Source organism: Anguilla anguilla, chromosome 13, assembly GCF_013347855.1.
Source record: "Anguilla anguilla isolate fAngAng1 chromosome 13, fAngAng1.pri, whole genome shotgun sequence".
Classification (NCBI taxonomy): Eukaryota; Metazoa; Chordata; class Actinopteri; order Anguilliformes; family Anguillidae; genus Anguilla; species Anguilla anguilla.
The window spans coordinates 15,535,068-15,549,978 of NC_049213.1; the positions used below are offsets into that span (position 1 = coordinate 15,535,068).

Consider the following 14,911-nt stretch of genomic DNA (forward strand, 5'->3'; position numbering starts at 1 on the left):
CAGAGCTGGGCAAGCATAGTGTTTGAAAGAACTAGCCAGAAGCTACATGCAGGCAATCCAGTTTGTATACAGGCCTAAATGTCCCTTGGCCTTTTTAGGCTCTGATTTTTGAGTGCTCTTTGACATGCAAGGGCAGTATTAATAAATAAAAACTCTGGCATGGCATTATCTGATGTAAACCCAATATATAGGAATTGCTCAAAGTTGCTTTTTTCCCTTTAATGAGAATTGCCTAGATACATTGTTTATGTCTTGCCCAGCTTAAACTAAGCACCTGAAGGATCTCGGCTGCTGCTGTCCCACCGGGAGCAGTGGAGACAGGCTTAGAGTAGCAGCCTAGAGGTGACTGGCAAGCTTTTGGGCTCCCAACTCCCCTCTCTGTGGGAAATGCATTCCATCCCATACCATCCAGTGCACGTACCCATTCCAGCCCCCCCCCATCCCCTCCCCAAACCCCCCATGCTCACTGCTTGGCAGGCGAGAACAGTACCTGAGTGTGTGGCCCTTACCGTTCTGTACTTGCACCTCCCGGCCTCCTTGCTGTATCTTTTCTAATTCTCAACACTTGCAGTGTAAGGAATTGTCTGCGTCGTTCAGTTTGTGTTGTCTAAGGCTGATCTGATGATGTTCTTGTTTATTGTTGTGTTTGCTGTATCATTTCCCTGCGTGTCAGCCCTGATATTCCTGATTATGGTGATGAAATTTTGTGCGCATTGTTTTTAGGCTCAGATGTTTGGCTCATAACCTTATGGTACTATCAGCCTGACCAAGTTTGCGCTCTGATAATTTGGCCTTAAATTCAGGGCTGTGCTTTGTTAATAAGCTAATGAGCCATTACTTCTTTTGACTAATCGTGATCTTGCGTAGGTGGGTCTCAAATCGAAGACAGCACTTCAAGCTCCCATCCAAAAAAGTTGGTTCCCTGACCAAGTCAGTTTCAGGGAAACAATTTCACACAACTGTAACCTCCCTTTCCAGGTTCTCTAGAGAGTGTCTGAGGTTCTTGTCTGTAGGTGTTACTTTAGAAAATAATTGCCAAAATTTTATAAACTTTTGAATTTTTATATTGTATTTTGAAAAATATTTTGGAATATCAAAGATTCTGCTTTGAAAATGAACAATGTCTGTCTGTTGTATTTTGATCCTTAGAGTTCATTTGGTTTCAACTAGTTTCATGTCATAATTTTTTACAATTTTTGAAATAATATAGCAATTAATATTGCAATAATATAGTTTTCTAATGCAAGTGAAAGAACAGGAATAGGGTAGTAGGAACAAAGTAGTAGCTTAAAGCTTTAAGAAAATATTGTAATTTTATTAAAGTTTTGAGTTGTTAAATGTAAGTAGTGTTTTCCATGTTTTAGATGAGTGACCGTGGCTGGATGGTTTCAATGTTAAAGTCATGCAGAAGTGAATTATTTATTGGACAGTAATACCTACATTGTGTTAAATAGCTTATAATGAAAATTAATGATTTATTTAAAAATAAAGTTTGGTCATTTTTTTTAGGTGGACATTCTGAAAATGTATATTGAAAACAACCCTACTGATTGATCTTAATGGATGAAACCTAAACAAACAATATATATGAATAAAACAATATTCAGTTCAAAATTTGACATTGATGTCTTTGGATATTCACCGTATTTTTGAATGTATTCTCCATACCGTAATTTAGCATTATGCTTTACAGTATATGCTGTGTATTTACCTGTTTACATTTGCACTTGTCCCATTGTGCTTACCGTAGACAGCGGCACACCTGTTACGTATGTATAAGGCGACATCAGAATGTAATACGGGGCTGCAAGTAAAGACATGTCATTTACCTGCGCTCTGTCTACCGTCTCATCTTTATATTGTTATACAGAGGGTTACATAGTTTTTTCTCCCATGTATTTCTGTACATATCTGGTCATATTTACATAACATTACTCCTTTACCCATAACTTTCAAATAAATCTCAGGTTCATTGTAGATGTCACTTGTTTTAATTATTAGAGTTGACCAGATTGTTGGTAGAGGCACTCCAATGACAGATAAGGACCGCCCCAAAAGCACCACAGAAGGAGAGCTACAGGAGGACCCCAGCATGATGGGACGTCTGGGGAAAGTGGAGAAACAGGTACGTCCAGTTTCTGCCATGTTCCAGCTTCTTCCATCCTGGGGCTTTGTGTGACTTCTCTAATTCTTTAAACCAACCAGGTGGTAACCTCCAGTGTCCATTTCATCATCCTTCGCTTCCTAACTGCAGTTGGTAGCGGGAGTTTTCCCAGTGCAATATTACAGGGAATGAATTTTCATAAAGTGCCCATCTTCAGAATATGCAGTGCCTCTTGTATTATTCTTGGTCATGTTCCATACAGTACATTTATATGCGTCATAATAAAAAGACACAGATTGTCTTCTGGTTAGTCGACAGAAGCTGTTTAGTCGTTATCAAGGGTAGGTGTCTCTCTCCTGTCAGTATAAAAGAGGTTTCTGGTCTATGATCTGTCTGTCTATGATTTATGATCCAAGTTTTATTGCACAGTTTGATCGATTGCAAAAGTCTGAGCCTGAATGTTCAGTATTCGAACAGAGGACCGCTGAACACCTCCAGCACGTGATCACATGCATTCTTTTCGTCTTTTAATGAATCCACTTATTCAGTTAGCTTTTGGCAGTTATTCAGTTAGCCGTTTCTTTGGCAGGTGATGTCTATGGAGAGGAAGCTCGACTTCCTGGTGAACATCTACGTGCAGCGCATGGGCATCCCGCAGTCGGAGACCGACGCCTACTTCAGCTCCAAGGAGCCCGACCCGGCGCCCCCCTACCACAGCCCCGTGGACAGCCGGGAGCACATGGAGAAGAGCGGCTCCATCACCAAGATCATCCGCTCCAACAGCGCGGCCGGCCAGAAGAACTTCGACCCCCCGCCCGCGTCCTGCTCCGCCGCCGGCCCCCCGCAGGGCCAGTGCCCCCCCTCCACCTCCTGGCAGCAGCACTCGGTCGGCGAATTCCACCAGCGCAGCCAGCGCACGTCGCCCGTGGGCGACCCCTCCCTGGTCCGCATCCCGCCCCCGCCCGCCAACGACCGCTCCTCCAACGGGAGCGGGCGGGGCGGCGGTCACCACCACCCCCGCGGCGAGGACGGGAAGCAGCAGCAGCAGCAGCAGCAGCAGGAGGTGAGCGCGGTGGCAGGGTCAGGGGCGGGGGCGGGGGCAGGGTCAGGGGCGGGGGCAGGGGCCGGAGCAGACAGCGACACCTCCATCTCCATCCCCTCCGTGGACCACGAGGAGCTGGAGCGCTCCTTCAGCGGGTTCAGCATCTCCCAGTCCAAGGAGAACCTGGACTTCCTCAACAACAGCTACTTCGGGGGCGTGGCCCGATGCGCCAAGGTCCGGCCGTACATCGCCGAGGGCGAGTCCGACACCGACTCGGACCTCTGCGCCCCCTCCCCCCACTCCGCCACCGGAGAGGGCGCCTACGGGGACCGCGGCTGGTCGGGCCCAAAGTAGGCGGGACACCAAACGGACCGCGCGGTCCAAAACGGGCCAAGGAAACCCTGCCAGGAAGTGGGAGGGTACCGAGCCTCATGTGGCTTCCTTTGAGTGACACCTGTGGTGACGCCCCTCTTCTTCTTCTGAAAGTAATAAAGGTCTGTCGTTTTTTTTTTTTTTGCTATGGAGAATGTTCAGGATTGACTTGAGAGCGTGTATGTTTTCCACTCACACGTACACACATTCATTTTCTTTTACCACTCAAGAATTGTGCCGTCATCACCAGGGACATGTGAATGTAATTCTTGACAATACTGTGCCGATACAGGTCTCACATTTTACACTGAATACTGGGTGTATGAAGTGGCAGTGAGCTCTGTCAGAGATTGTGTCATCACTGTTTATTTGCTATATACTATTCAACTGTGCAATGTAACAAATATCGTAAAGACACAGAGTAATACATATAGCATCCACAAGTGCACACTTACTTGATCATGGTTCATCAGTTGTACATCACAACTGTTCTCTTGGTTTTCAGTCAGCAGTGTCACGCCATTTTTTCTTGACATGTCAATGGTGACATGACATAACGAGTAAGCGTTTGGGTTGAATTTATTATTTTTGGAGAGGTTTTTGGTTTTTTTTTTTTTGGTTTTTTTTGTTCTTCAAAAAATAATTTACAATAATAAGATTGTAAATTTGCTGTCCAGTCAAGATACCTGACTTGCGTCAAGTGAATCGCATGGCTAGGATGTCCTAGCTGTGCGATGTGTGAACGTGGTGACAAAAAACTACTACAGCTGGGCAAAGAGGTGTCAATATGGGATGACGAAAAACATTTTAAGCAATGCAGGGCCCTTTAATGCCACTTTACATACTGTATAATAGGTGTAATCAAGTATGGGATGCTTTACTCTATATGATCTAAGAAAAATGGGTCACTCTTTACGGGCCTATTTATATTGTTAGAAAACATTTTGGGGACATGAGTAGACTACTCTTTCTTTTCCTGTAAATATCAGTATGTCAAAACTGAAAATATCAGTCATTGAAAATTTGAGCATACTATAAGTGCATTTTTTTATTTCAAATGGTTAAAATGTAGGTTTATTACATATTTATTATAGTATGTGCTCATTATCAGTTTTAACACTATTAGACAATACCCATGTTAAAAGAAGAGGTAGTGATGTATTTATTAGTGGTTTTTTCACAATATATAGGCCCTTAAAATAAGGACAAGAAATGTATATAAAATATTACATATGATTACATATGACTTTGAATTCAAACAATGTACATTTTTCTGACTGATGCACACATGTTGATTCAAAGGGTAAAGTGGAGTGGAAATTATTTATTCATTAATTTATTTAATTTATTTATTGTTTAATATCCCTACTTGATCAAATTACTTTGCATGACACAACAAGCCATTTGTTTCAACGAATAAAACAAGGGCAATAGTTTAGTAAGAAAAACAACAAAAAAACGAAACAAAAACAATCTATTTTACCTCAAACTTTTTATAGATAGAATATATTTAGATAAGTGATGGAGGTGTACTCCAGCTTTGTTTCAGCTCTGAATAAATTTGACAAATTTATTTTATGCCCGTTCATTTCAGTTGTAGTCCTCCATATGAGCTCTATAACGTGAAATATTATATATAAGGTTACCGTTTGTATCCATCTGCAGAACAATATAAAAGTATGTGTACCGACAAAATGTGTACACAAGATTTGTTTATAAACATGTCCATGGATATAATTTTATATGAAAATCCAGGACTCCACAAGGAGGTAACAACTTAAATGCAAAAAAATCACATATATTAAATATTAGTATAACATCTTCCTGTACACAGTGTGCATGCTTAACACATTTAAAATATGTATGTATATTTCCTCACTGAACTCTCATCTGCATTTACAAAGCATTTCCTTTACACTCACACTTGTTAAGCTGTTAGTACTTTCCCATACTGTATCTGGCTGGGGGGGTTGAAATCCAGTTGAGTTACAGTGTGGGATTTAAAAAAAATGTGAATTCAGAAAATAGGGGTAAAAAAACAAGGCATTCAATGGAGAGAAGGAATGTCACAGCCCAATGATTTTTCAGAAATGCACTGACCCCCCGAATATGCATATCAAGTGATTTTTTCCTGCTTTCTCATCTAAAATGAAAAAGTTTGCACCTAAAATTCATGAATCTACAAAGCCCTTAATTACAGTAATCTTTGGTTCAGTTGAAGAAGAAAAAAAAATGCCTGCAAACCGTCTTGTCGTTGCATTTAATGTATTTATTTTATTTTATTTATCGCAGTGCTTTTTCACTGGTTTTGTCACAGTGCTACATAAAATTCACCTGGTAAAAAGGCTGAATCTATAACTATGGAAGTTTCACCAATGTGGATTTCCAAGCACATCCATCCGCATGTTCTATACCCAGCACAGTTCACCGAGACCCACACAAGTACACATAACGTAGATCAGATGATGTACACCGAGTCCTCACTGGAAGGCCTTACATGGCACCTAATTAATGACAACACCAGAGATTTTTTGTCTGTTTTCTATGAAATAAGTGCTATAAATTTGAGAACACACCAACGAAATTCACAGGTATTATGGTGCACATCTTTCAACCTCTAGCATGTGACCACAAGTACTCGTTTGGCTCTCCACTGCCATCACAAGGTAGTCTGTAATCTGCTTCTTTGTTTGCTTCTGTTTTAATGTGCTGTTACTCTCACTGTAAGCCCCTGTGAATTTTCACTGTGTCCTCAAAAATTCAGCCTGGCGTTAGCTATAGTGAACTTTGTAATGATAAAACTGACAATCTGACAGATAATAATGCACATTCCTCTGTGAAGTCATCGTTTTGCTTATTGTAGGTGCAACTTGCTTTAAAAATGAACTCTAATAATAAGACGAGCTGTGAAAAATGCTGAAAATCCTGGACCTCTACTTACCTGTAAAGGGGGAAGTATTTGTTTCATTGTTTTTGTATCACCACACTACTTTAAAAAAAAAAAAAAAAATTTCTTCCACTCTTGGAAGTAAGGCAACTATCAATGTGTATTAGCAGAAACCCCCCAAAAATTCAAACATTAACTTAGTTCAGATATTACTCATTAAAAGCAGATATCAATGACCTTTTTTTTCTTTTCTTTTTTCTTTTTCTTCACAGCTGCCTTGCTTGCAAATTTCTTTGCTTTCATGTATTTTTTTCCAAAGAAATATATCTTGCAGATGCCTTGGATAAAAGTCTTTTAAAAAGTATTGTATTTGTTTATGTTGTACACAGCTGTCATGCCAGACACAAACCATGCTTGTGAATGTAGATCTCAATGGCTTATACCATCGCACTTAAGCTACCATGTTTCAAGATGAGAATGTTTCTCCTGTGACAGCTTGCTCTGCGCAATGCCAGTTCAGCTCTTGGATGTGGTGCAGCGTGTTTGAATGACAGGGCGGGAGAGATCAAAGAGTGGGGTGAAGCCAGGTGACGGGTCACCTAAGGTTCAGCATGTCACCATTCCTGCAAGCCTTACCTTTATGACACACAGCGTGGCACTCAGTGTTGCACTTACATTACACAATGTATTATTTATTTCACTTTTTATGGTAGGCAATAAATAGGCAATTTTTAAAAAAAATAATAAAATGTAATAAAATATTATTTCACATCATGCCAGGTAATGTACAAGAAGGCTTTCCCAAGCCCTATCAAGTTGTTGTTCAATGTTCGAATTTGGTTACTGGTTACTTTTTTTATTCTGATCATTATTTTAATAGATACATGTTCATTTTAAATAAATGCTTGCCAGCATGTTTTCAACCGCTGAATGCCATGAATATAGCTTTTAATCATTATGTAGCATCCCTGTGAAGTAGGACACTAAAATCCATGGACACATGGGAAATGTATAATAAACTTTGTACATCGTACTGTTTGGAAAATCTTTTGTATTTATTCCTTAAAGCGATTTTAAAAGACAACTTCACAAAAGACACACACAACATTTCTGACAAGGCAAGTAAGATATGGGTAGATTCTCTGGTCTTCTAGTAGCATAATAGTATCAAAGGGTCAGGCAGTCGTGTGAGTGACCATGTTCAATACCATATTTGCACATGGTCACTCACACGACTGCCTGACCCTTTGATACTATTATGCTACTAGAAGACCAGAGAATCTACCCATATCTTACTTGCCTTGTCAGAAATGTTGTGTGTGTCTTTTCCGATCGTGCAGCAATGTGGAAATACGATAAGTGCTGATACTGCAAATAAGGTTAGCCAGTAGTGTCTAACTGAAATGTACATTTACTGAAACCTCAAAATAGAGCCACTAGATGTCACTCTTCATGTAACTAACATTTTATGTGATCTTCAGCCTCCAAGGACTTGAAGTTTGCGCAAATGCACATTTATACAGTTGTTGTGAACACTTAAAAATACTAGTGTACTGTAATATCCCAGGAATGTATCCAGGCAAAGTTGAGACTTCTATTTAAACCTATGTAACATGGTTTGAGACATTTTGGGTGGTTTGAACCATACATGTTGTATCTATTCCATGTCTTTGTATGGATACATAGGTTTATATATTACTTATATGGAAAGGAGTATAATCAACTATAAGTTATAATATTATTACTCATAATATTATTATAATAATATAAACTATAGACCTTAATGTTGTTTTGTATGTAGGGAGTTTGTTTAACAGACAAGATTTTTTTCTTGTTTGTAGGGCATTTAGTTAAAGGGAAATTACACTTTAAAACACATATGGGCTTATTTTATTTGAAATTTTCTTCTAATGAATGTGTCGATCTTAATTTTTCGATTACTTATTTTGTTTTGTTAATATTTTACGATGTTTTGTTGCTTACCTTTACAAATTCAGGAAGTAGACCTAGGCAGCATATCATTGCGTGACTTGCTGTGCTTTTCTTCAAAGAAAAAACCGGAAACCGTAGTACCCTGTGGACTTGCGCTAAAAAAAAAAAATAGGTTCTAACGTTAGAACAAAATTAAATAATTTAAAACAAAATAACTAATCGAAAAATGAAGGTTGACATTCATTAGAAGAACAATATAAACAAAATAAGCCCATATGTGTTTGAAAGCGCAATTCCCCTTTAACAAATTAATAGTAGCAACAATAATATATGCTGTGTATGCCATCTCATGCAATATGTAATGAATTTAGTTACCAATACAGCAAATAGCAATGTTGTTACAGACAAATTGAGGACTCAGCAGAAGGTAAGCGGTCAGCATTAGGGCGGAACCATAGCTGGGGCTATAATTACCCCCCAGAACATCCAATCTGGGACACAAGGTCATCGGCAGGATGCACTTACCTGAGCCCCTGGGCAGGTGCATTCCGGGGCAGCCAGCCTGATTTGTCTCTCCCCTTAGGAGTGTCCTTGCTGCGTTGCTGCTCAGCTACTCTGGGGCGGATTGGATATTGTAACATTAGAGGTGGTATTTGCTGACAATCGTCCGGTTATAGATTGAAGCGCTGACCTGCTCCACCTCCAGAGGTCATGCGAGCTATGGATGTTGGTATGGTTTTAACAGCCGTCTGATTAACCCCAAATCTGGCCAATCCTCGCCTATTTAGTGGGTGTTGTATTTAAGGCTTCATAACTCCAGATGTGCCAGGCACAGAGACTTGGAAAGTGGCTTAAATGAAGCAAGAGACTTGTACTATTTACAATACTAAGACTACAATAGACTAATAAATTAGTTTATATTCATAATTTAGGCAGAAATGAAGTGCCACAGATGCAATTATCTTGGTGAAATTATAACCTCCTTGACCGCACGTGTGCAAAATTTGTAGGTGATATGTGTAATTACTAAAAATCTATGAAGCAAAAAAGTGTACCCTGGTGTCCTTTAGTTTCTCCAAATCTGTCTAAAATGTGCATTGCTGTAAATCATAACATAATCATACAGTATATTTTGCTACAAATTAACTGTTTACTGTGTGCACACATCAGCACACAGTAAATCTGAATTAGTATTTTCCATGCCCAATGTGAAAAGTACAGCCCATGGAGATACTAATACCCCACATTTTGTACAATAAGATTACAATAAAATAAAATTCCTTTATCAGATAAATGTTGGCAATTTGTTAGCTTCATGGAAAATCAGCAGGTGTTAAACCAATGGTAAGATTGTATATTTATTCCATATTTCATTGCAGATATTGATAGCAGAATGACATAGTATAATTACAGAAAAAATCCTCTTATTTCACAATTCAGTGTGCAATGTTTTTCACCACTGTATTGGCATACCTTGGCTATTGTTGGCTTTATCTTGTTGCCAGGATGGAATATAAAATGCTATTGTCCAATGTGTCACGCTAGTTGCAGATGAGACTGGGTGGGCAGGTTTGTGTAGTATCCTTTCAACCAGATTTGTTTGTTTGTTTATGTACTGTATGTTGCTCTGGAACGAGCATCTGCTAAATGCCCCAAAGTAAATGTAGTGTAAATTTAAATCAAATAGTATAAAATGGCCTTTCTGTATAATTTATATTGTTGATCAGGCTACCTTAATATGATGTCAAATGGAATTGTTGAATATGACAACCGAAGGGAGCAACTAACATCAGAAAGTAAAGATATTCCTCACTCAAAAAATGTTTGATTTTTACATTATTCATGCCTTTTGAAAATTTTATTTTCCAAAATCAGCAGTTCCCATCTTTAATTTCACCTATTCAAGCATACAGCACCAGTTTATCAGTCCTTGAGTAAATTAGCATTAAATATTTCCATTATCACAATTGTCTAACATAACATTTATTTTGCATAATGGATAATTTTGCATTTACATTTTTATTTTAAAAATGATGTCATTCTTTGTGACTCCAAGGTACCATGCCCCACAAGACTGATCGCCATAGTGTGGGGGATAGGACATAGACGTCTCATTAGGCAGATGGACCAAAATTAAGATGAATTCCCCAATGGGTGCCATGAAGCACAGGAGAAGGACACACTTGGGACCAAATCATCGAAACTCCAACGGTGGGCAATTTCTATATGAATTTGGACACAATCCATTCTGTAAATGAATAAATGGTTGCTTGATCAAGGGCATACTTTCAGGTACTCAAGCTACATAAAGGCATGTGTCAAGTTTTAAAATTCTTGCATCTATTTTCTTTTGGAAATGATCTGTTATAATTCCTCAGTCATTCCATGACAATTGGTCTGTCCCATTTGTCCTATAATCATAGATTTGCTGGCTTCCTCAAATCTGAACACCCAACTAAATTAGATTATTATATAGTGATACATTATCTGTCAACAACAAATCATTTTTCAATCTATATAAATCACATCCAAAACAGAGGTACCAGTTTAAACCTATAAACATCTGCTGATTGGTTTGCAATGCCAGGCCGTGACTAATACGTTGTAAAAATGCATTGTGACATTCACTAGATCAAGACTGCAGACCACTTTTTAGCACTACACGTGTTCACACTCCGTCCTATCCCTGAAAACAGAACCCACGTGGTTGCCATGGCGTCTCCATGAGCCTACCTTCTCTAACATTCGCACCTTCTGGCCACACACTAAAAACAAGATGACCTTTGCAGCGAATGACGTGAAGGAGTTTGAGACAATTGAAAATCTATTCCGCTTCTGACAGTCATGAATGGCCACACTCAATTTGCAAATTGGAGAATCCCTGACCTTGAGTAATCTTCAGCGTCTGTGCGCATGATATCCCATGGAGTTGGAACTGACTGAGATGTCAAGCCATTTATAATCATGTTGTGTCATTGTTTATAGAGCTTTTTCTCGAATTGATCACCCTTGGCCTTGTCTCTGGTGAAAGTTGCTATTGAATATAGTGTTAATAAATCATATTCTGTCACATGTGCTGAATTTCATACCTTTTGTTAATCTTGTGATAATAAATCATGGCACATTGAACTCCATGTACTGTTCCAGCTGCCTGTATTTGTAAACCTATATTAAGAGTGTTAATGCAGTTAATTGTCCTTCTGAAAACATTGTTTTTGTAATGCATCATTTGTGGGCAAAACTGTAAACATATAATTTATAAAAATAAAAAAAAATTTTGACCTATGGACTTCTATTTGACCAATAGTAGAGCATGTTTCTTTTTTCCAATAATTCCTTCTCATGTATTTTGTATGAAGTACAACTCTACACAGAAGTGATGACCTTGGAAAGAAGCACGTAATCCTGTTGTATTTCATCAGCAGAACAAATGCAGTAGGTGATACATCTCCATTACAAAACAGAAGGATAGTCTGTCACATTGATTCAATCTCAGTTGGGTGCAAGAATTTTAAATCACACCTTCTAAACCCTGTAGTGTGTTTGGAAAAAAAAAACTGTCCAATGCAGTACTTAAGGGCCTGCCTTTTCATTTCTCCTGAGGCAATATGTGTGAATGTCAGCGGGAAGGAATGTTATATTACAGATTAAACCTCCCTAGCAAGTGTCTCTTTCATTTCAGTTTCAATGCAGATAGCCTAGTTCAAATACAGACGCCACTGCGTGAAATGGCTTTGTTAAATTTTCACTGAATGTGTGTGTATTTATTTTTGTTTCTTTATGTAAGAATCAATGTCACATCCTCACCTGCACTGTAAATAAAAAGCCAGATGCTTTTCTCTGAACTATGAATGGAATTCAGTCAAAGTGATTTTTTCCGGTGTGCATTTCAAAGAAAAATAAAAGTTATTTTCCCTTAGCCCACACACATTTTATATGATTGCTGTAAGAAAAGGACATTTTTTTTCTCTTTAAACATCAAAACATTTTCACTTCTCATGCAAAAATGAATGAATGTGGCATGTACATGGCCAAGCGATCAGTATGTATTGCCAGTCATCCAGTCAATGGCTGCTTTCACACTGAAATCTCCTTGGCTGTTAGGGATGTTGGGAATGGTATATGTCAATCTAAAGCACCAGAGCAGCAGATTGTAACTTGTCAACCTTGACCCTCCCCCTCCCATCACACAATCATCTCTCATACATGTTTGATGACAGCCATGCTGTCCAACCAGCTCTCTTCCTGTGGTAGCTTCCAGTGATGTTCACATTCAAGTAATATCACAGCTGGTTGGAGACTTCAATTAAAAGATTCAATTCTGAGAGAATGTCTGACAGACTTGCAGAAGACCTGTCAACACCAGGAGGAACACATTTCACTAAAACTGCTTTTGTAAATGGCACACAGTAAGCACAATAGAGAGCAGAATGTCAGGCAGTACATTTTCTTGTGTGTTTTATTTTTAATCCATGTTGGCTTTTTAAAATGTTTTAATTTTTCATTTATTTTTTTTTGTGTTCATTTAAACTTAATTTAAGTTTGCTCAACTTAAAACTCATTTAAACTAATTTTTTTTAAAGGATGACCCGGGGAATCACAGCATACCATGCTGTAGTTTAAACCATTAGTTACCATTAGTTGTTTCTCCTTTAAGGAATCCCATTATGTGTTAATGGCTTGATCACACTCACCTGCAGTTAGTCAGATGATTGAGAAAAGTGTGTGGAATTTGGGTGCAGTCCCCCAGAGTGGCTGAAAGGTCATTGCTGAGGTTTTATATTGGTGCTGTGGCCTTGTTCTGGGATTTACTCTTGGGGGTTAAGATGGGGTGTGTATAGTCTGACGCCCATGATGCTCATCAATAGGAAAACCATAAAGAATATATCATTAACAGTTGCAGCCTGTTGTGAGTTTTTAAATGAGATGCCTTACATTTTTTCTTACTAAAATATTCTAAGACTGTTGCTTCTAAGGTTCTTGACTTGGAACGTCCAGGCAAGCTCCTGCTGAGTTTGAGGTATGCCAGTTTCTCTGTTCAGTTCCTCCTTCATTGACCAAATTGGTTTCGCCAGGGAGTTCATGTGCACATGGCATGAAAACCTATTGTTGACACATCCTGTCCTGTGGGCATTGGTGAATGGGCACAGGGCAGAGAATTTTGGGATTCTGCTGGTCAGTGAACATCAACCATGTTACTTTATCTGCATCAGAGACTTTTAATACCACTCATTCCTATTGATGGATGCTGCTGCTTTTGAGGTCCTTCCTGAAGTGATCATTCCGTATTTGTGCTCTTGAGGTCTTATTTACTTATTCGTTTTGATTTTCCCTGCTTCTGAGGTAGAATGGCAATAGTAGGAGCCTTACACAAAATTCTTTAAGATTACCAGTATGTGATTTTCTTATTTCCTGAGTGTAAAAGACATATGAATATGACAACTGCTACAGCTGATGTGCTCCGCAGGGAAAACATTCTAGCTGTTAAACTGTGCAAATATATTATACTGTATGAACTTGTGTTCTGATGGCAATTCCATCATTTTCAAAAGGCAACTCTCCTTGCATGATATACTGAACTTGTGGACAAAGACCGAGTGAAAAGGAGGCTCTGGCATTTGTTTTCCTGAAAAGTTATTTTCCTTTTGTTTTTCTGATTGCTACTGAAATCAGTCCAGCCATTTGTTAGAATAAAGCCAGGGCATTTCCAAACAAATGTAACATTGCTATTCAGGCTTTTGTTTAGTCAATTCCAATCAAAGAATATCCAGTGTTATTTCTATCTGCTCATCTAACAGACAGGTATGTGGTCAATGGATATTTAGGGTTATCTTCAGGTTGGGGACGAAATAATTGCCCTTAGCCATTCAGCTGAGGCTGTTTGTATCCCCTTCATTTTGATAAAGTGAATCAACAAATGAAAAGACAGATTTTCTCTCCAGTTTTCATTCAGTGTGACCTTGCCAATTCCATGTGCCCACTTCTACCATAATGCACTCTTGTCAATGCGTACTGCTCAGAGCAGGAACTGCTTTTGCAACATCCTTGAATGCAACACTCCTGCTACTTCTGTTATTGCCCATCTCAATATCTGAGGAGAAAAAAAAAAAACAATTCTAACCCATGTAAAAAAACCTTGTGCAAAAACAAAGATAAGATATCTTTGCAGTGCACGTGTGTGGCCTTTAACCACACCTTTATATACAGGTGGAACAAGAATGTTTTACCTGAGAAAGATACCCATGAAATCAAAATGTCTTATGTTTTTGAATTAAACATTTTTGGGAGTATTTGTGGAGTGTGGACCTTATAATGCATAATTTCCAGGGCTATGTATTCAAAATTTGCAAGGAAGAATTTTGGAGAAACGGCAGAAAAATACTGGCTAATTTTTGCAATTACAATACTGTTTTGGTGCTTGGTTTTATTTTAGAACATGTTCCATCCCAGTTAGGCTTGTTTGCAAATGATTTTAATATTCAAGCATGCAGTTTGCTTGGGGCTACTCAGAGTTTACATTTTTAGCCATTGCTTTCTGCTTACTGTTTTTCCCAAAACCTTATTAAATGTCATG

At 38.7% G+C, this 14,911-nt stretch overlaps 1 protein-coding gene across 1 annotated transcript in view; it reads left to right on the forward strand.

Annotated features, from left to right (window-relative positions):
- Positions 1–7,438, forward strand: part of LOC118211389 (potassium voltage-gated channel subfamily KQT member 2-like) — a 49,798-nt gene extending 42,360 nt beyond the window's left edge. The window contains exons 7-8 of the mRNA XM_035388566.1: positions 2,002–2,125; positions 2,694–7,438. Of these exons, the coding sequence (XP_035244457.1) occupies positions 2,002–2,125; positions 2,694–3,500 (931 nt within the window). The 3' untranslated portion in view covers positions 3,501–7,438. The remainder of the gene's footprint in view (positions 1–2,001; positions 2,126–2,693) is intronic.
- The last annotated feature ends 7,473 nt before the right edge of the window (positions 7,439–14,911 follow it).